Source organism: Onychomys torridus, chromosome 5 (genome assembly GCF_903995425.1).
Source record: "Onychomys torridus chromosome 5, mOncTor1.1, whole genome shotgun sequence".
In the NCBI taxonomy this organism is placed as follows: Eukaryota; Metazoa; Chordata; class Mammalia; order Rodentia; family Cricetidae; genus Onychomys; species Onychomys torridus.
In genome coordinates this window covers 132,050,890-132,071,563 of record NC_050447.1, presented here as the reverse complement: position 1 = coordinate 132,071,563, position 20,674 = coordinate 132,050,890, and the positions used below count along the sequence as shown (strand labels likewise).

The window sequence follows — 20,674 nt, the reverse complement described above, 5'->3', positions numbered from 1 at the left end:
ATTTGAAATCTTGAGCCATTCAAAACAAAGAATAAATGTCTACTACTTTCTACAAAGCCATGCCTCAGTATGGTCTTTACTATGTCATACCATTTTTCCACAATAGCCTGTCTCTCCTGTTCCTACTGCATTGCCAGATTCCTGAAAATCAGATGCAAAACCTTCCTGTAACCCAGCCTACTTCAGCGCTCATCACACTGCACTGAATCATGTGCTGACCCAGTTGGGCCTGTGTGATGAGTCTCTCCAATCAGAGGGCAAGCCATCACTACCACAAAACCTCTGGTTCCTACCACTGTAGAAGTACTACATCTAGTCGACGAATACTTAACATATTGAAATGTACTTTCTAGAATGTACTCCTATAATTCAGTGAGAAGAAACAGATGTCACTCTTGGTGACATAATATGTGTAGTCTGAAGTCAACATCTTTGAATATAAAATACAGTTTCAGGAAAGATCAGTAGACATAGTAGTGTTCGATCTAAGCCTGTGGTGGCTTCAGAGAGATGGTGGTGATACACAGTCCAGTGACATTTGTTTTAAGGGTATGAGAGAAAGGCTATCTTCATAACCCTTGTAAAGATTTTTTGTCATCACCTATGCATCTTTTGGGAAGAACCCCTCTTGAGAGGTTATTAGAAGTTGGGTTTGTTTAGGACATTCAATAAAAACCACCTCTCTGAAACTAATCTCCCAGAATTTCATAGACTTAAAGCCAGATACACTTCTGCACATCCAATCTCTGTGCTTAAACTTTGAAATAGTTTAATTGGGATGATTGTAATTTGTTTAGTCAAAGAAAAGATTTCATAAAGCTTATTTTTCTAAAATTGTCTAAACTAGTTAAATTGCCTAGCACTTAGTTAAAAGTATATCCAATAATACAACATGTATACAAGTTTGGTAGAAATAAAGCAATGAAAAAGGATTGTGGTGAATTTGTTACAAATCCATTGGTAACTAATACTTCAGCAATATATAGTCACATCTGGTCAACATCTGGTTGATGTCAAAAACCCACTATGTCCTGTCCTAGGTTATGGTTAGTGGCTGAAGTTGCTGCTTTCCAAAGGCTAGGACTGCACACACACACAAATATGGGCATACTCACACAGAGCACAGATGGCACAGACACAGAGAGGTTAATGAACATTCTGGAACAAAGAGTGACATTGACATGGGTAGGGGCTGGATGAGAAGGGTAAAAAATCTTCATTCCCATTTATTTGGCAAAGTATCCATGGAAGATATGTGATTTTAAAAAATGTTTTTAAAAATCATCAAAGATAATGTCTGAAAAAAATTAGTTTCAGATTATGTAAGGTAAGATATGTCTGAGGACAGCAGGCCCAGAAGGGTTTTTAGGTGGAGGTGAGACATTAGCTCAGTGAGACATTGTAAGGAAGGACTAGCCAAAGAGATGTGGTAGTCTGGAGCCCAGGCCAGAGGCCAGAAGCTGAGGGGAAGTGAAGGGCTCCATAGCTCTTTTATAGTCCAAGTATGGGTGACACAACATGGCTGAGCCACAAAACCAAAAGGCCTCCAGAAATAATCAAACTATTTTCTGAAATCTCCATAGATTTTAAATGCAAACATCCTCTTAGGACTCTGAGGGAAGATGGTCAGTGGGGTCACAAACCCTGCAGCCATCCATCCACTTCTTCCATACAACCACTGTCCCTTTAAATAAAGGAATTTTTCTTTTAAAAAATATTTTTTGAGAGCTGATCACTTGGTATTGGATAATCAATTGGCATGCTCTTCTCTGGGGAAGACTATTTCTCCCACTGCCAGTATTCCATAGTTGCCTGTAGTGCTTTGTGTAGGGTTGAAGCCTTGTGGCATTCCTCCATCCACATTAACGTATCTATTATTGCTTTTGTTCATTCATTCTTATTGGACATATTGGACCAATGGTCTCTACTTGATGATACAGCCTTACATCTCCTCCATTGAAAAGGAAAGAAAACTGTATGTTAATTTTAGTGAATCTCAGCACTCCAGCCTGGGGCTGATAGAATTACACCACACAGCCTAGTCCTGATGGAGACAGTGGTGTGAAGATAAGATATTCCAAGGCAGAACAATGGGAAAGACCCCAGATTCTCTTACCACAGCATCTTGCCTTTTCTTCATATTTGACTGCCATGCAGATAGACATCTCAAGGTTCCTTGGTGATGCCAACCTCCACAAAGCATACATTTTCTAATTCTAATTCTAAACAACATCTCCTCTTATCTCAGCCATACCATAGTTATTAGAATCAATAATACTATGACTTTGAACAACACTTAATGTTCAAGGATGTCACTAATCTTTAAGCATCTTTTCATACTTGTCAGATAACAAATTCAGCTAACATCTTGGGGAGGCCCTGTCTCACACATCACAAACTTACAAACTAACATTTAGCTCCAACTCCAACCTTAAGCATTCCTTGGAATAAATGTAAATGAATAGAAAGAAATGACAATTCTTTTCTTATATACAGAAAGATCTCATTGCTCAGCCCTCCTCCAATGAGTTTTCAGCAAAGTATCAGTCTCCAAACCTAACTTTATAATTGTCTTCCTTAGACTTTGTAGCAGTGCAGTAGAGCAGCACTTTAGGCAGGATGTAGAGATATAGCTAGACAGAGGACAGCCACTTCACAGATGCCAGGGAGCCCCTGGTATCAGGGATGCCTGATGTCCTAACCCTCAAGGTCTCTTATTCATACATGAGAGGAGGCCTGTATTCAAATGGATAAGCTTGTGTGTTCATTATACTTTGACTTCCTGCTGCTCTTAAGGTCTTTCCACACTTTATATCTATCTGGTCAGTGGTTCAGAAGATAGGAAAAGGGGCCCAAGCTTGCCAGTAGAGGCTGATGAGCTAACATAATGGTTAAAAGTAAAGTCTTTCTCCTTCTCATACACTAGTGTAACAGTTGTGACTTCACAAGGCCTCATGCTAGAAATCAGGATGAGAAAAGAATACAGAACTACCCCAAAATCAATACCACCTGTGTAAAACACAGAGCCTTGCTGACTGCCTAGAATGCATGCTTTAATTGCTTTCAATAAGCCAGATTTAAGTTACATCAATTGCCTGTCAACTATAAATTATGTGTATGCATTCTAATGACACTTCTGCTTTTTGTCTCCATCCTTCTCCAGATAAGCATGCTTGATTATAACTTCATGTTGACAAATGATTGTGGAAAATGGATTCCAAAAGAAGTCTATATCTGCCCACAGTTCCCAGCCTAGCAGGAGGCAAACCCTGAGAATTCCCTAAGTAACCAATGAAACAATCTAGCCTGTAGGCCAAAGAGTGCAAGAATCCTCAAATATTCCACTGCCCTCAGCCCCAGCCAGCCTTGTCAGAGGCCCTGATAAACAGAATCATCTAAGCAGCTATGCAGCAAATGGGTCAATAAGTATAAACAGCTGTACTTACATGTGTCTGGCTTGAGCTGGCTGTTGGTGATGCCAAAGTACTGGGGGTTTTCAATAACAGGAATCTTGGTCATTCCAATAATGACAGCATCAGGACCGCCCTCTGAAGAGGATGGAGTATTACTCCCATTGGAGATGTGGTGGAGGGGGCTAGCTGAGTCATCGTCGTTGCTGATGACAGAAGCCGGGCCTGGAGTGGGAAGAAACATAGACATTCTGTAGTTTAACTTTAATTCACATACACTCCAAATGCATGATTGCAGTGGGGTTTGGTGTGCTCACAGAGTGTTGCCATCATCACAACATCCGACTTTAAGACATTTCTCTTACCCCAGTTAGTATTTATCTCCCATTTCCCCCATTCCCAGTCCCAGACACCCACAAATTTCCTTTTCCACTCTGACTTAACAAACCTTGGCATCCCCTATAAGTGCAGCCAATGTAATTCATGACTTGCACTTGGCATCATGTTTTTAAATGAACTCTCAGTGCCATGTGCATTGATACTTTATAGTGATATTTTATTTGTATTGAAATGTGATTTTATTTGTATGTCAATAAAGTTGCCTTGAGGTCAGAGCAAGCCAGAAAAAAAGCCCGGCAGTGGTGGCACACACCTTTAGTCCCAGCACTCGGGAGGCAGAGGCAGGCGAATCTCTGTGAGTTCAAGACCAGCCTGGGCTACCAAGTGAGTTCCAGGAAAAAGGTGCAAAGCTACACAGAGAAACCCTACCTCGAAAAATCAAAAAAGTGTACTCTGCCACTGCCCAGCTTCTCTTCTGGCTTGCTCTGACCTCAAGGCAACTTTATTGACATACAAATAAAATCACATTTCAATACAAATAAAATATCACTATAATACTTGCTTTTCATTGTTGAGTGATCCTAAATTATACAGACATGGCATGTGCTTTTATCTGTCCCTCTGCCCATCAAAGAGTTTGGGGCTCTGACTAATAAGAATAATTCAGCTGTGAACACATGTGCACACACTTTTGTGGGGACACATGCCTCCTTCGCCCTTGTGTGAGATTAGTAAATCCTAGGGAAGGCCTGTGCTTAACATTGTGAGCATCTGAATTGATTTACAAATTCATTTGCAAAGTGGCTGACAGTGCTCTGTTTGTCAATTGCCACCAACATATGAGGGTTCTAATTTCAGTTCCATTTTCTGCTCCCAGGACCTGAGGTTCTATGCACACCTTGAGAGCACCCTGTCAGGACCTGGGGTTCTGTGAATACCTTGAGAGCACCCTGTCATTGAACTCCAGGCACAAATCCAGGATACCTGTTTATCTGGGGACTTAAAGTGATGTTGGGCCTTTGGAGATCTGAGTTTCTTATCTTCATACTTTTACTCACTTCTTTGTGGCTCTACATTTGCTTACCATTGGGAGTTGTTTAGAGAATGTCCAGTTGTTATTTTATGGGACTGGAGTGAGATTAGGGATATGAAAATGCATTACAAACTTAAATGTGCTTTCCATATTAATGGAAAATATGACATTATTGGGATCCCTTTATATTAGAGCAATAGCTTAATTATTTTCAAGATTTAATTTTTAACCCAAAATCTCAAAATTCATGCCTCTATATTCACTCTACTACATTTTGTCCAGTCAATATATCTACTGACTACTCAAGTCAACCAAAATTGGCAACCAAAGTAGATTCTGAAAGATAAAAACGTGTGTGAAGACTCCAGAACATTGACCATCACATGGCTAAGCACTTCACACGTAGAAATCCAAGTCTTTTAGACATGGGTCACACAGGCCTGTGGAGTGTATGGAATGAGCACACTGTCCCTGGAGAAGGTGGAAGGGGAAGAACAAGGACCAAGCAAAGAAGGGCAGAGTGAAAGGGCAGAGTCAGACGCCCAGGCAAGACCAAGCCTTGCTAAAGAGGGATGCTTGTGTTACACTTCCGCCTGAGGGAGTGTGTTTGCAACACTCCCCCACCTCAACCTCCCCCACCCCCAGCATGCTTCAGGACCTCTGTGCATTCTCCTCATCCTTAATTACTTCCATGTAAAACAATTACAAAAACAAAGGTTGTTTTGTCGGATTCTGATACAGCTTGAATCCCTATTCAATATAGCGATAATCCACCCACCAAGCTCCAAGATCCATTTTCCCCGATGGGGATTATTGTAGTTTGTAGTGATAACAGTCGGACATTCCCCAGCTGGTTGTGTCTTAAACAAAGTGTGTAGGGGGGGATCCTACTGCTATTATCAGTATTTTGAAAAGCAGTCTCTCAATGGGAGTGCATTTAAGTTGGGTTTAATAATATATTCTGACTTGATTCTGCAAACATGTCCTCGCACAGCCAACTTAGAAATCATACAATGCTCAAAGCCAAGGCAATCCCGCTGGTTGTGCTCATCTTGTGTCTTGCTCATCTGAGTTCACCAACAGTGGAAATCCTGCCAAGAATAGCTGTAAGGACAAGTTCTTGCTAACAGCCCCAGCCATCTCTGTTTTGTGATCTGTTTCTGACAAGCCTAGGTCACTCAGCTTCTAGCCAGTGATGGAAGTGGAGATGTATTCTGCTTGGGTTTCTATACCTTGTCAGTAAAGCTTTCCTGCCACTTGGCTCCCTTGCTAGGTCCCCGAGCAGCTGTTCCCTTCCTTCCGTAAGGCTACCAGCTACTAAAGCTTGCTACCCTCAGGACCCTCAAGGGAGGTGCAGTCAAGGCTGCATATTTCTTAAAAGATCCCAGGCTATACCTTGACCCCCACACATGGAGAAGTTGTCATCTTCAAATATTCCGTGTGTCTTCATAAAACTCCTCCTGGAACCTCAACAGCAGTTAGAAACACGTTGGTGCTGGGCCGTAGTGGCACATGCCTTTAATCCCAGCACTCGGGAGGCAGAGCCAGGTGGATCTCTGTGAGTTCAAGGCCAGCCTGGTCTACAGAGTGAGACCCAGGACAGGCAACAAAACCACAGGGAGAAACCCTCTCTCGAAAAACCAAAAAGAAGAAACATGTTGGCTTCATTTGTTTTTGTCTCTCATTGTCCTCTGGCCCCAGTTAGGTTGTGAGAATCACAAGAATGCTGTGTTTTGAGTAAGAGAAAATGGAGATTTCTCCAGGACTCCAGCTCTAACTCACTTGCCAGCTGCACCCTGGAGCTCTTGTACACAGTACACCTAGGATACTCTTATTTGGGTCTGACCAAAGAACTCACTCTCTCCTCTTCTATGGCCACCAAAGCACACTCCTTGTTCCCTAACCCACTAGCTAAGGATCAGTCAGTCCCTCATGTAACTTAGTGAAAAGGGATAAGGGCTGAGGACATGGTGACCTCGTACACGGAAGGGCCTGAATTCCATCCTGGCACTGGTAGAAAGCAAGACAATTTTTCAAAAGCCTTTTCACTTTACAGAGAGTCACCATTGACAAATGGAGCATCACAAACCTCTACAATTCATCAGAGGAATATTAATTCAACTGCTTTTCCCTTCATTAGTGATGTTCCAAAGCCTGAAAGATTGATATGGCTGGCAAGGTTGTGGGAATTAAGACCATTTTTCTATGAACATTTTAATATAATGGAACGTAGAGCACAGAAAGTTGTGGGGGGGAGGCTCCCGGTGGGGACAATGAATGTCTATATAATTTGACAGCAGCCTGTCTGCACACTTCATGATTTGTGTCTTTGTGTGTCTGAGCACGCAGTTGAGCAGACATGTAAAAAAAAAAAAAAAAAAAGGAGACAGAAGTCGGAGGCACATCACAGTGTGTTACAAGAAACTCATATGAGAACTTGAAACTGTATTTAATATTAATATAAAGTTTAAGTTGCTAGGAATGTACATTGCTGCTTTATTTGGGGTAGTTAGTCCCAATAACAAGCTGATAAATAGGAAGTATACATGGAAACATTTTAGCTCATTTTTATTTCAATATAAAATAAAAAGAAGTACAGAGAGACATAGTTTTCTCTCATCAGAGCTACACGATAACATACCCTATATATTTGACTTTTTAGATGTTTCTAAGTCTAACTGAACATATTTTCCAATTATTAAAATGGCCATCTGGGAAATGAGCTTCCCTCTCAATACCAACAATGCCTTCAGCAGAGGGAGGGGTTGCTACTTGTAAGCAATGGATGCATTGACCACGCTTTCCTGTTCCCTACAGGCTGGTGTTTGGCCCCTAGGGCCTGCTGCCTAGTCTCTAGACACAGTAAATGCCTTGTCCAATGGTGCGTCTTCCACATACAGACCAACACAGCCCATGCCTCCAGTCACTTGCCTAGTTGGTCTTCTCACTCCAGGCCACCATCTACCTGACCCCTCACCCTAAGGCCAGATACCATAGAACTCAGGAGAGCATGGAAGCCAGACCCTGCTGATTTATGCAGTCAGACAGTCCTAGATCTGCCTCCCTGGTCCTCCTCATGAAAACAATAAGAAAAGCTCTTGGCCTCATTTCCCTGTTTTCTCTACCTCCTGACTGGCCAGAGAGTCTCTGTGCAGCCACACACTATGGCATGACATGTTCCCTCTTGGGAGCTCTAAGTCAGGCACTCTCTTCACAGTGGTCTTCTCTCCTAGCTGTTAGCATCACCTCATGTGACTAATATAACAAAAGTCTCTGCTGGACTATAGTTGGGACATTCTCAAGAACAGTCTGTGCTGTCACTTAGGAGGGTACAACACACTTTTGAATGTCTCTAAGGGCAAGCACACCTCTGGGTTAAAGGTGTCTAGACTGTATTGAGGTGGGTACAGTGATTAGCTTCTTAGGGGAAGGAAGACACCATCCTCCAGTACTGCAGAGAGAGAATGACTCACCTTCCTCGCTTGGTACACACATCCTGAAACATGAAGAACACTATGGACTACCCTGGAATTGAAAACTCTCTGATGTCTCTGGAAAGGATGGGCTATTTCTGAAATGTGCCCTTTGGGAGCTTCCTAGTGCCCCATGATACTGGAGCTTGGTGCTTTGTCTACTTTCCCTCCATTTGGCAAAGGTTTTGCATTAGAATCTTTGAGGCTAGTGAAGGAGTTAAGGTTGATGACTTTTCCCTCCTAGGATTTTTCTGCACAGTCTGTCTCAGCCTGAACTTGGTCCTCTGGTAATTTTCGGAGCACTGGACAGACACTGCTAGAGAACATTTAACTGGATAAGGTCCCATGTCAGGGTTAAAAAGATAAAGGAAACAGGCTTCAACCAGGCAGTGGTGGTGCACAACTTTAATCTCAGCACTTGGAAGGCAGAGGCAGGCAGATCTCTGTGAGTTCAAGGCCAGCCTGGTCTACAGAGTGAGTTCCAGGACAGCCAGGACTGTTACACAGAGAAACCCTGTCTTCAATAAATAAGCATATATATATATATATTGAGAGAGAGAGAGAGAGAGAGAGAGAGAGGAAGGAGAGAGGAGAAGAAAAATAGAAAGAAAGAAAAAGAAAGAAAGGAAGGAAGAGAGAGAAAGAAAGAAAGAAAGAAAGAAAGAAAGAAAGAAAGAAAGAAAGAAAGAAAGAAAGAAAGAAAGAAAGAAAGGAAACAGTTTTCCTTATATGGCTGGGCTAAGCAAATGCAGGACAGACAGCTCAGAAATGGGTGGCTTTCTTAAACACATCTGTACCCACTACTTAGGAATTTTACCTATAGCCAACCTTGCTACAAAAAGGAACAGCAACCAAAAGAATCTGCCAGTGATGCTCAGATCTTGGAAATCCACAGGAATAATAGAAAACCGTCTTTTTGTGACTTCCATAGAACTCATATTCTTTGTCTTTGTGCCCATACCAAGCAGAGTGGAGGTCCTGAGAGATCACACCTGATTTGGGTCCTGATGATGAGCCCTACCATCTGCATTCACTCCATGTGCTACAGGCTCTGCATTTCTATTGTCCGCATTCAGTCTGAATGCAAGGAACAAAATGTAATCAAGCACAAATCACAGTGTCTGGATGTGGAAGTCTGTTTTTGAGAAAAAAAAATCACCATAAATGAACAGCTAATTTACCAGTTTGGAATTCTATTGCATCATAGCCAACAGAACAAAGTTAAGAGCCAAACCTGCCCAAGCTTGCCCATTCAGCCAACTGTGCACTGCACTGTGGCCCTGATGTGGTTCTAGTCTGTGTCTTTAGCCTTCAAAAGCCAACACCGCCTAGAGCAGAGACAGCAGCTGGCATGTCCACTGCATTAAAAACAAGTCAGCTTCATCGTGCAAACCTACTTACTATCCAGAGTTTGCAAAAGTAATGCCTCTTCTAGAAAAAAAATAAGCTGGGTCTTTTGCTTCAACAAATCTAGAACTGGGAAGACAGAAGAAAATAAGTCAAAGACCAATGAATAGAGAGAGAACTACAAAAGCCCAGTAAAGCCAGAAGAGGAGTGACTACTTACCCCTTACCCACAACTTGTCTTGACTTCCCCAATGCCAAGCCATGAAACCTTTGAAAACCACAATAAAACATAAAATAAACTTCGAAAGAGAAATGGAAACTGGAGAAAGTGGACTGACTTTAGTCATATGACTCAATAACATACCCCTATGCCCCAAAAAAGTTTAAAAAAATAAAAACCACTGAGACTAAGACTTTCTCTCAGGCCTGGAAGCTGAGCTCCAGATTCCAGTGTGGACTCTTGTATTTCATCCTCAGAACATGAAAATTCAAATCAGAAAGAGGCAGCAACCTGTCTTCCAAGGAAATGACCCAAGCCTGGGGCTAACAGCTCTTCTCCCTCACTTTCTTCCTTCCCCCTAAGTGGCAAAATCATTCCCTCACATTGAATCATCCAGCAGGACAGCTGTGGGGGTGAGAACATACAACGCATTTGACAAATGTACCACAGCTTTGCAGCAATGTGGGAAATAATGAGAGAAAACAGAACTTTTCTGAAGCTAACAGAGGCAATAAAAAGCAACATAAAATTCCTAGGTTGGGGGAGCTGACCCCCGGGGGGGCAGTTGGGGCTACTGGAATGCTACATGAATGTCTACCACTGAGTTGCTGTGTGATGGGCAGCAGGCAGCCCTTACAGCAGCAGACTCTACTGGACACATACATGAGGGACCCTGTTGTTTGGAGGGTCTCCAGCAACTAAAGGCACAATAAATATCTATTCCTGGGACTCAACTGTTACCTTAGGGAACCTCTGGGTTTGAAAGTATTTTCTGTACCACAGAAAAATCTATAGTTGTGGGCCAATAAAGGAGCAGAGGTAACCTAAGTCACGTGCTTCTTTGCTCTGGGGCTCTGTAGTGATCTTCAGAGTCAGTTAAGGTTAAAACCTGGTTCAAGAACTAAGTGAAGCGAAACAGTGCAGGTAAAATCTTCCTGCACTCTCAACGAGGCTTCACAGAACTGCTGCCCGGATTGTTCCAGGCTTAAACTCAGCCTTTGTCTTCCTGGAATCCTGTGTGCCAGACTTGCAGCCTAAGCTGATACTTACTTATTTCACTAGTTAATTATCCAGCTAGCTAGTTAATTGTTGGGGTGCAGGAAAATAAACCCTAGGGCCTTAAGCAAGTGCTGACTTTCACAATGGTTGAAGTTCATCTGAATACTTCCTTCCAGATTTTAGAAACCAGAAGGAAAGCTTAGCCACAATGCAAAGCCAGATCCTTTGCACAGGCACTGAGCTTCAGTCAATAGAGAGTCTGGTCCAACAGTGTCGTGCTCATGGACTTCCCATGACCAACCCTCCTCAGAAGGTTCATTTTCCTCCCAGTCATTTTTGAGGTAGTCTATGCATTTGTTTCTTAGATGGTGCTGAGGATCAAACCCAGGGCTCTACCACCAAACTATCTTCTCTGCCCCTCAATATTTGTTTGAGTTACCTTTTTAAAAGTGAAATCATAGATTGCATTTTTCAAGACTGTTTTCTTTTCCATTTGAGTAATTTTCAGATACTTTTTTTTTTTTTTTCGAGACAGGGTTTCTCTGTGTAGCTTTGGAGCCTTTCCTGGAACTCATTCTGTAGTCCAGGCTGACCTTGAATTCACAGAGATCCACCTGCCTCTGCGTCCCAAATGCTGGGATTAAAGGCATGCGCCACCACTGCCTGGCTTACCTTTCCTTACCACAGAGCCCCACTGAAGGTCAACGTTCCTCTCTCACTGACTGTACGGTTCGGGATCATTTCTATCCATTAATTTACAATAAACTTAGTGGCATTGAACATCTTACACATCTGAGGTGCTCACCCCTTTTCAAACATCACTGCAGTAGGGTAAATCCTGTTATAAGTAGAATTGTTACTGAGGACAAGCTTGGTCAGAACAGCTTTGAGCTATATCAAGTCTCATTTTTACCAACAACACATGAGTGAAGAGTCTATAGCTGAGCTCTAGCCCAATGTGCAAGTGAAAGGCAAGCCACTTCCTACTTCCTCTCTGCCATTCATGCTGCTGAGGGGTGAGCCACTTCCTACTTCCTCTCTGCCATTCATGCTGCTGAGGGGTAAGCCACTTTCTACTTCCTCTCTGCCATTCATGCTGCTGAGGGGTAAGTCACTTCCTACTTTCTCTCTGCCATTCATGCAGCTGAGGGGTGAGCCACTTCCTACTTCCTCTCTGCCATTCATGCAGCTCCACATTACTGAGCAGAGATTTGGCAAGCTGTCTCCTTCTGCCTGCACCCCTGACAGAAGGGTGCTGCATTGCATGGGTGCATCAAAGAACATTCTAGATAAAGAACGTGTAGGCATGCCTCTTGTGCAGCCCCTACAATACCCACTTGATCTTCAGCAATATCTTTCCTAGATTACAAATCACCCGAAGATGCTGACTGGGAGTCAGATCAAACATGCTGATACACTCAGTTACCCCACACTGGAACGACAGATGGGCATCTGTTCTGAGAACTGAGTTTTCTTCAGTCTTTTTAAATTGCCTTTCCCATATTCAGAGTTGCCAAAATTCACCAAATTTGGGGACACTGTAATTAATTGAGTTGTCTATGGAGCAGTTATTTATCTAACTGGCAGGGCAGAGACTTCAAAGAGAAATAGCTTTAATGTTTGCCTGAAGGGGCTTTTGGTGGAAAGAGAACCGCCCTAGAAGTACTTCAGTGTTGGGATAGGGGACTCAGGACGAGAAGCCACTCCATAGAGGAAAGATGAGGTTTCAGGAGATAAATTTTGGGATTCTACAGCACAGATTAGAATTAGCCAAGCACAGAGTGGGGATACAGAAAGTTGGGTATTTGCTTTTGGTAGATGCCACACTTCAGATTTTGAGCTTTGAATCTTTTCTCCAGATTCCCGACTCACTGGAGACATTCGGTAGTAGGAGCAGATGCAGCTCTCACCAGCCAGGTGACTGTGAGCCTGCCATCAGTGCTCCATGGCATACTGCACTGCCAACACATCTGGATATTAGACCTGAAACAATACAGAAGTGTCAGCAATCTCAGGCCAGACAGAGACTGGACCCATTCATCTTAGACAGATTGTTTTGGCTGCAGGATGGAGTCAGGATTATGAGAAAGAAAGACAAAGAACAAGACACTGGCCAAGAGGTTTAAAGAGAAATGAAGTCTGGGGAAAACTAGCCTGACCTGAGTGTGGGGAAGTGGAACAGTGAAGAGGAGATGGGCAGAGTTAGAGAACCAGTGACTGACTACAAGTCGAGGGGAGTCTGAGGAGGGAGTCACAATGCTTCCAGATGAAGACAGTGAGGTATATGATGGCACTGGCCATAGAGTCCTGAAGGAACTTGGGACAGAAACAACTTCACAGCTCTAATTTGAAGCTTCTAAGACACAAATCCCAGATAAGACATTTATGCTGTGGGATGTCTTTCTATATGCTGTGAATATGTATTGCTCTCATTGGCTAATAAATAAAGCTGCATTGGCCTATGGCAGGGCAGGGTGGGATCAGGTGGGAAAATTCAAGAGAGACAGTGAGAGGAGAGTGGGAGAGATGCTGAATTGCTGTACGAGGAGCAACATGTAATGGGATGCAAGTAAAGCCACAGGACATGTGGCAATACATAGATTAATAGCTATGGGTTGAGTTAAGTTACAAGAGCTAGCTAACAAGAAGCCTGACCCATAGGCCATACCATTTGTAAATAATATAAGCCTCTATGTGTTTACTTGGGTCTGAGTGGCTGCAGGACTTGGCAGGACACCAGAGAAACTTCCTGCTACACATTTAGGGTAAAAATCCCTACTTAGGTGTTTGGGAAGAAAGGAGAGAGATGGCTTTAATTTAGATTTTAATGTCCCAAATGCCTATGCATCCATAGGGTCCCTGGAGAATAGCTGCTGGGAGATGGTGGGGCCATTAAGAGGTGGAGCCTAATGTTAGAACTTTAGGTTATTTGTGAGTGTGTCCTTTAGAGGACCATGGCACCTCAGGCTCTTTACCCTCTACCAAGGGGTAAGCAGTTTTGCTCAGCCATGCACTCTTGAAGGGATATACTGTGCAATGTCTTCCCACGGGCCACTGAAGATGGATGAAATCCATTACAGCTATGAGTCAGTCAACCTGTTCTAAACTTTGTTTGGCTTTGTTATAGAGACAGAAAGCTGATAAACCTGGAAAGCATAGGGTTGGCAGGTTTGGGGCTCAGGACAGTCAAAGCTCCGTGCCCTTAGGAGAAGTGAAGAAGTGAGGTCTGGAGGAGACTCATTCTGTGTTTGTTTTTATTCACAAACACAATCAAGAGTAGCCAACTGAGGCTAAATTTGAGTAAGCTTATTCCTGACTTGCTGATGTCTAGGCTCCTATAGGAGGGCCTCAGTCACAATGAAGACAATACAGCTCTGGTGCCTCGGAGGCCGAGGCGAGGAAATGCAAGAGCTTCAGCGAGATGATGTGGCTGCCATTCTCCCAGAAGCTCTGGCCATTCAACTGCTCCCTCTTGATGGATGGAAGCACTAGTCTTAAAACAGAAACAATACTCTCCTTCTCTCCTTTTATTGTAGTGGTCCACCTATGGGGATTGGGGTCTGCCCAGCATCCTTTTATTTTTGTTTAGTAAGAGTCATTTTGTTCACAGTAAAATGAAGGGCTCCCTAAAAGTATAGGCACAGTCAGCATTAAGAATCTGCCCCATTTGGTTTCTGTTAGGAAATTAACCAGTTAAACCCTAATGATTTTGAAAAAAGCTGACCAAAGTGGGCGGTGGGGGGGGGGGGGGAATAATACATCAATACCTCAGCAACTCTGAGACAGAACTAAAATGAAATAAAATAAACAGCAAGAAGGATTAGTTTTTCAAACATCTCTCCAAGGAAACAGTTAGGATTTAGTAAGTTGAAAAGGGAGTATTCCTATCCCAAGTGAAAGCTGGAGAAAGGAGCCAGAAATGGGCAAATGAAAGAAACTTGACTGCCCTGTAGATCCTGGCCACACAAGCCCTCAGCATCAGCGCTCCGAACGTTCTGACCTCAGACACCCCAGTTCCTGACTGCCTTTTATATTTCAGAAAAATCCTGTTTGTACATGTGTACGTGGAGAGAAAGAAATCACTCGTTTCCGTCCTTAGAGCTCTGCAGAAATTAAAATTGACTGTTATCAAATTTTCTGTTGTTATCTCTCCATCCTCCATCCCCAAGAATAACATGTCCACCACTTTTGGGGAGCAGATGAAGGTACTACTAGGCAGAAGACATGTCCCTCATATCCACTTCCTGAGGCTGTGCCTGCTCACAGAGGACACAGGAATGAGGCAGCTTTGCCACAGGGAGGGAGCTGAGAACAGAGGAGGCGTCTCACAGAGCATGAACTGACTACTGCAAACACTGGGATGCTGGCCACTGTCGTGGAAGGTGGGTGAGGCAAAGGGTCTCACTGCTGATAGTTTCCTCTCTGGCTGACTTGCAATCCACTAACTAAACAGCCGGCTTCAAATTAATTCCAGTTCTTCTGGTCTCCGAAGAGTGCAGTTCAGGGCCAAGTTCCCACTTCCGTTCCTCCTCATCTCATACTTGTGAACACAAGATTGTAAATGGAAGTCCCATCTGAGACTAGGAGGAGGGCTCATGTGGACTTGAACTGGTTCTGAATATTACCTCATAAAGAGTAAGTACTTCCTCCCCATCAACCTTGAGCCATTTCTTCCTCTAAACTTCCAATTTCATTTATTCTTGCCATCTCTAAGAAAAATATCATCAAACAGCTCCCAGAGTTGAAGAAATGGCTCAGCAGTTAAGAGCACTGGCTGATCTTCCAGAGGACCTAGCTTTAGTTCCCAGTACCCACATGGTAGCTCACAGATATCTGTAACTCCAGTGTCAGGGGCTTTGGCGCCCTCTTCTGGTCTCCATGGATACTACATGAACATGGTGCACATACATGCATGCAGGCAAAACACCCATGTGCATAAAATAAATTTTTTAAAGTTTTTCTATGACAAAGAAAAAGTGTTATGGCTTAAATCCTTGAAATTGACATTTCCATTCTATTCTTATGCCTTAAGACTGTCTCTTAGTTGCCTGCAGTTAGCTGCAGCTGTGTAATCAAATTCCAGCCAGTGGAAGGCCTGGCCACCCAAAGTCGTCCCACTTGCCACCTGTGCCAATTGCCCTTCAACTTGCCCAGGTTGAAGATAGTACACAGGCAAACTAGGTATGTATGACTTGAAGATCACATTGGGGTGTTCCAAAGAAGAACTATATGTGAGTGTGGACAGAAGAGAAAACAGCTCAGAACTCTGGGGGATGGGGGGGTGGATCACACTCAGCCCCAACTTATCTGTGTGTGAGAATCAACATGTTTGATCCATTTTCAACTCTGAGCATATTGACAACAGTAGGTGCTGACCCTGACTGATGCACATAGATAAAGACATGCATATATATCAGGACAGCTTTTATCGACTCCAAGCCATCTTGACAGTTCCCCAAGTGCTGCAGACAAATTTTTAAATGGTCTTATTAAATAAAAAACATGGAGCCAAATACAGGGGTGAAAGCCTTAGAGATCAGGGAAATAGTGAGAGCCACCAGCTAACCAACCTTACCTCATCAACTCTACAGCTTCCAAAGTGAGCTACTTCCTGTCTACCCCTGCCTTTATTGCCTTGCTGTTCTGACCTCTCATTGGCTCTTAGCCCAGCTACCTCACTTCCTTGTCACTGCCTGTCTGGACCGACCTCCGGGTCTCTATGGTTGATACTTGGATTAAAGGCTTGTGTCACCATGCTTGGCTCTGTTCCCTAGTGTGGCCTTGAACACACTGAGATCTTGCCTGCCAAGTTATCAGATTAAGGACATGTGCTACCACTGCCTGATTTTTGTGTTTACTTAAAATGTCTTGCTATTTCCTCTGATCTCCAGGCAAACTTTATTTTTTAACATACAAATAAAATAGCACCACATTTTAGCACAAATAAAATATCACCATAAAGTGCCAAAACCTCCAATTTGGTGTCTGTTCATATCCACACTATTCTGGAGATGAAGGTTTCATCATGTTTCAAGTGACTTCTTACTCCAATATGCAAAGAGCCACTAACTACAGAAAAGTACTAGCAAACAAAGAGATGATTAGACAAGTCTTCCATGTTTATGTTTGACTTAAACCCAGTCTCTATCAACAGCTGTGCTTAGTGTTGAGAACTGTTCCTCCTCCTCCTCCTCCTCCTCCTCCTCCTCCTCCTCCTCCTCCTCCTCCTCCTCCTCCTCCTTCTCTCTCTGTGTCTCTCTCTCTCTGTCTCTCCCTCTCTGTCTGTCTCTGTCTGTCTGTCTCTCTCTCTCTGTCTCTCTCTCTCTGTCTCTCTGTCTCTCCCATCCTTTCACTGACCTTCTGATTCAGCCTCCCTGCATTTCTCCAGCTTCGTGTAGTCTCTTTCGCATGGTGCTTCGGGAATAATCATTTCCAAGTTTAAATCAATTATTGCAACCCTTCGACAGTTTCTTGTTAGAGTTTTATAACTAGGGAAGAACCAACAGGGGCTGCTCCATGCTTTCTGTACCCCATTTTTGTTATTTGTATTCCCCAACTGTCAGGGCACATATCATACCCAGCCTCTTCACTTGGTCTGAGCCCCTCTGAGCCCTGCCGTATTCACTCTCTATGTCTTATCCCCATCTGGAGACTGGAATAATGATGCAGTGTCTACCTCAGAGTCACCTGGTTTCAAAGCACAGAAACTAGTTCATTTCCCTCCTGCTGCCATCTACTATTGGCTAGGAACTTCTGGTGAAGACAAAGTCTCTCTACAGAGTCATGAGGAGCTTGCCACTACAGGTTAGTCCTGATCCAAAGCATGACATTTGAAATGCTCCAAAATCAGAAGTGTTTTGAACACTGGCCTCTCAGAAGGGAAGAACCACATAGAAGACGCCATGTTCGGGCCAAAAAACAACCAATGCAGGTACACTAAAAAATAATGAATATAATTACCATCAGGTTATGTGTGTACAATGTATGTGACACATAAATAAATTCTGTGTTTGAAATTAGGTTCAATCTCCAAGATGTCTCATTATGCATGTGCAAATATTTCTAAAATTGAAAAAAATACAAAATCTAAAATGTTAAGCATTTTGGAGACAAGATAGATGTTCTACTTACACAAGGATGGTGGCAGCTGAGGGACATGTCTGGGACACTAAGAACCTTTGCTAAAGGGAGCCTGCTTATGAGGTTTACCACCATCTCCAGAGCTGGCACAGACAACTAGTGTTCTTAGGATTGATGAGAGCAACAAAGTTTTTAAAAACACAACAGTATCAAATATAAAAGTGCAAGGAAAATGCCAATGTATAAATTACAAACCAACCATAAAACCACTATGCTTTGCTAATACAGTAGCTACCTGGTTTGCTGTGGACCTATAAAGAGACCCCACTGAACACAGCACTGCTTGTCACCTGAACCTGTGGGTCCTGCACTTGAGGATTGCACCAACCATAAGCTAAAGATATACATACCTATGTACCCAATACATATATACATACATATCTGTTCTGAATATATTTTGGTCATTATTACCTAAACACTATAGTATGATAATATTTATACAGAATTTACATTATATTAGACATTATAAATAATCAAGAGAGATTATTAAAGTATACAAAGGGTTGTGCTCAGGTTAGGTACAAATACCATGTGCTTTTGTGTAAAAGAGACAGGAGCTCTGAGGACCTTGGTATCCACATGGTCCTGAGCAGGTCTCCAATATGTACTGAGGGGTTTCAGCATTTCAAGGTGAGAAATGCCGGGTGGTGGTGGCGCATGCCTTTAATCCCAGCACTCAGGAGGCAGAGGCAGGCGGATCTCTGTGAGTTTGAGGCCAACCTGGGCTACCAAGTGAGTTCCAGGAAAGGTGCAAAGCTACACAGAGAAACCCTCTCAAAAAAAAAACAAAAAAACAAAAAAAGGCGAGAAATACCCGGAGCCAGCACTCCAGACAGTGATGTGGAATACAGATACTAGACCAGATGCCAAGGTGTTTGGCTTTCTCCGGACACCACAAGACGTGAACAGTAGGATCTAGAGTAAGCCTTCTTATAAAAATTATGAACACACCACTGGAAACACTGTCACCTGGCCTTATATTGTTTCCCTGAGCCTGGCATCTGGGAAATATGAGCTCATGTGCAATTTAAAGAAAAGCGTTCAGTCAACTGGCCTAGATTTTCTCTGGAAAAATGATCCTCAGATTCTTTCAGGTCATTGTTCTCATCTTAAGAGGAGAGACTGTGCTCTGCAGAAGCAATCTTTAAAATGATGCCTATTAATGCTTGCTACATGACAGGCGCTTATTAGAGATTAGATACTACTTTAATTAGGGGAACTTGGTCAGCATTTATTGCCATGTTTAAAAAACAAACAAAGAAAAAGCTGAAATAAAAACCCAAGAGCCCATAGATCTAAAGTCCAGAAGCCTCAAGCGAGAATAGATGAAATTAGTCTTGTCTGAAGCACAGCAAGGTGTCCTGATCCTATATTTCAAACAACTAATTTTGAAGAAAAATGGTTGACAGATATTTTTCTCTTTCATTTTGAACGTGTGGACTATTTCAAAGAAAATTCAGCAGGGTTCACCTCTTCTCGCTCACAATTAAGTTATACAAAGTGCTGGGTTTTTCAAATCAACTGCAAATTCCAGAGGGCTCCATAACAAAAACCATAACCCTCCACCATGAGTGCAAGGTGGGACCTGCTGCTCTGGGTCCTTATTCTCCAGGCGTGGGCCTGAAGGAGGGTCAGTCAGCCTCTGCCTAATAATAAGACATGACAGACATGAGGGACTGGAATCAAAGCTTGGCCTCTCTTCTGTACCACCCCAGTGAGAGATCAGAGTGCTCTGAAAACATTTTTTCAGCTGTCACAAGCTCCCTGAGGGAAGGCGGGGACGTCTGTCTGCACACACACACACACACACACACACACACACACACACACACACACATTTTCCTGCTGACCCCCTCTTAATGCTGGCTTCACACCCATTCCAATTCCCTTCTCTTCAAAGCAGCGCTGGTTAGTAATTTAGAGCAAAGGCTTCACAAAGGACTTGCTTTAGAAGTGACATTACTGCCCTCTAAGAGAATGACAAGCCCACAGTGCCTGGCAAATGGTTTATGACAAATTCCCTTGAGATTTGGTTTCCATGGAGAACCCAAACAGTGAATCAAACCTGGAGGACTTGCTCAGACTGGTCCATAGTGCACTGTCACCGAGAGAGACCCTGAGAAAGGAGGGTCCCTGCACTGTGACCCTCGTGGCACTTTTTGCTGCCTTTACCATCTGGTCTTTTCATTTATGTCGTATTGGTATTTGTGATTATACTATTGAGATTGTACATATAACACAGAAATTTGTTTTTAGTCCCTCTCTGTATTATTGTTTGCTACAGCTAATGCAGGGCACCACCCCGGGAGCTTTCTGTGATGCATGATGGGATTTTACAGGAGACAACTGTGCACAGGGAAGTATCCAGCCATTATAAGACATCTTTCCTGTTGAGTCTAGCCAAGGTCAGAAACCATGTGAGCCTGACACAGCAGCCAAGGTGGTTAATCTCACTGAGGAACACCCTTTCTTTAATCTCACTGAGGAACACCCTTTCTTTAACCTCACTGAGGAACACCCTTTCTTTAATCTCACTGAGGAACATCCTTTCTTTAATCTCACTGTGGAACACCCTTTCTTTGGAGTCTTCACCGTGAAACAGAACAAACAGAATTACATGCACTAATAAAGCCAAGTGTTGAATAAAATAACAAAAAATAGGACAAAATTAAAACCTATTGTTTAAAAAAAATGCCAATTGAACAGTCCAGCT

The 20,674-nt window shown here is 43.0% G+C and overlaps 1 protein-coding gene across 6 annotated transcripts in view; it reads right to left on the bottom strand.

The window, feature by feature from the left end:
* Positions 1-20,674, bottom strand: part of Ntrk2 (neurotrophic receptor tyrosine kinase 2) — a 337,894-nt gene that overhangs the window by 155,493 nt on the left and 161,727 nt on the right. For all 6 annotated transcript variants that reach the window (XM_036187682.1, XM_036187683.1, XM_036187681.1 and 3 more), the window contains one exon: positions 3,447-3,635. In XM_036187682.1, the coding sequence (XP_036043575.1) occupies positions 3,447-3,635 (189 nt within the window). The remainder of the gene's footprint in view (positions 1-3,446; positions 3,636-20,674) is intronic.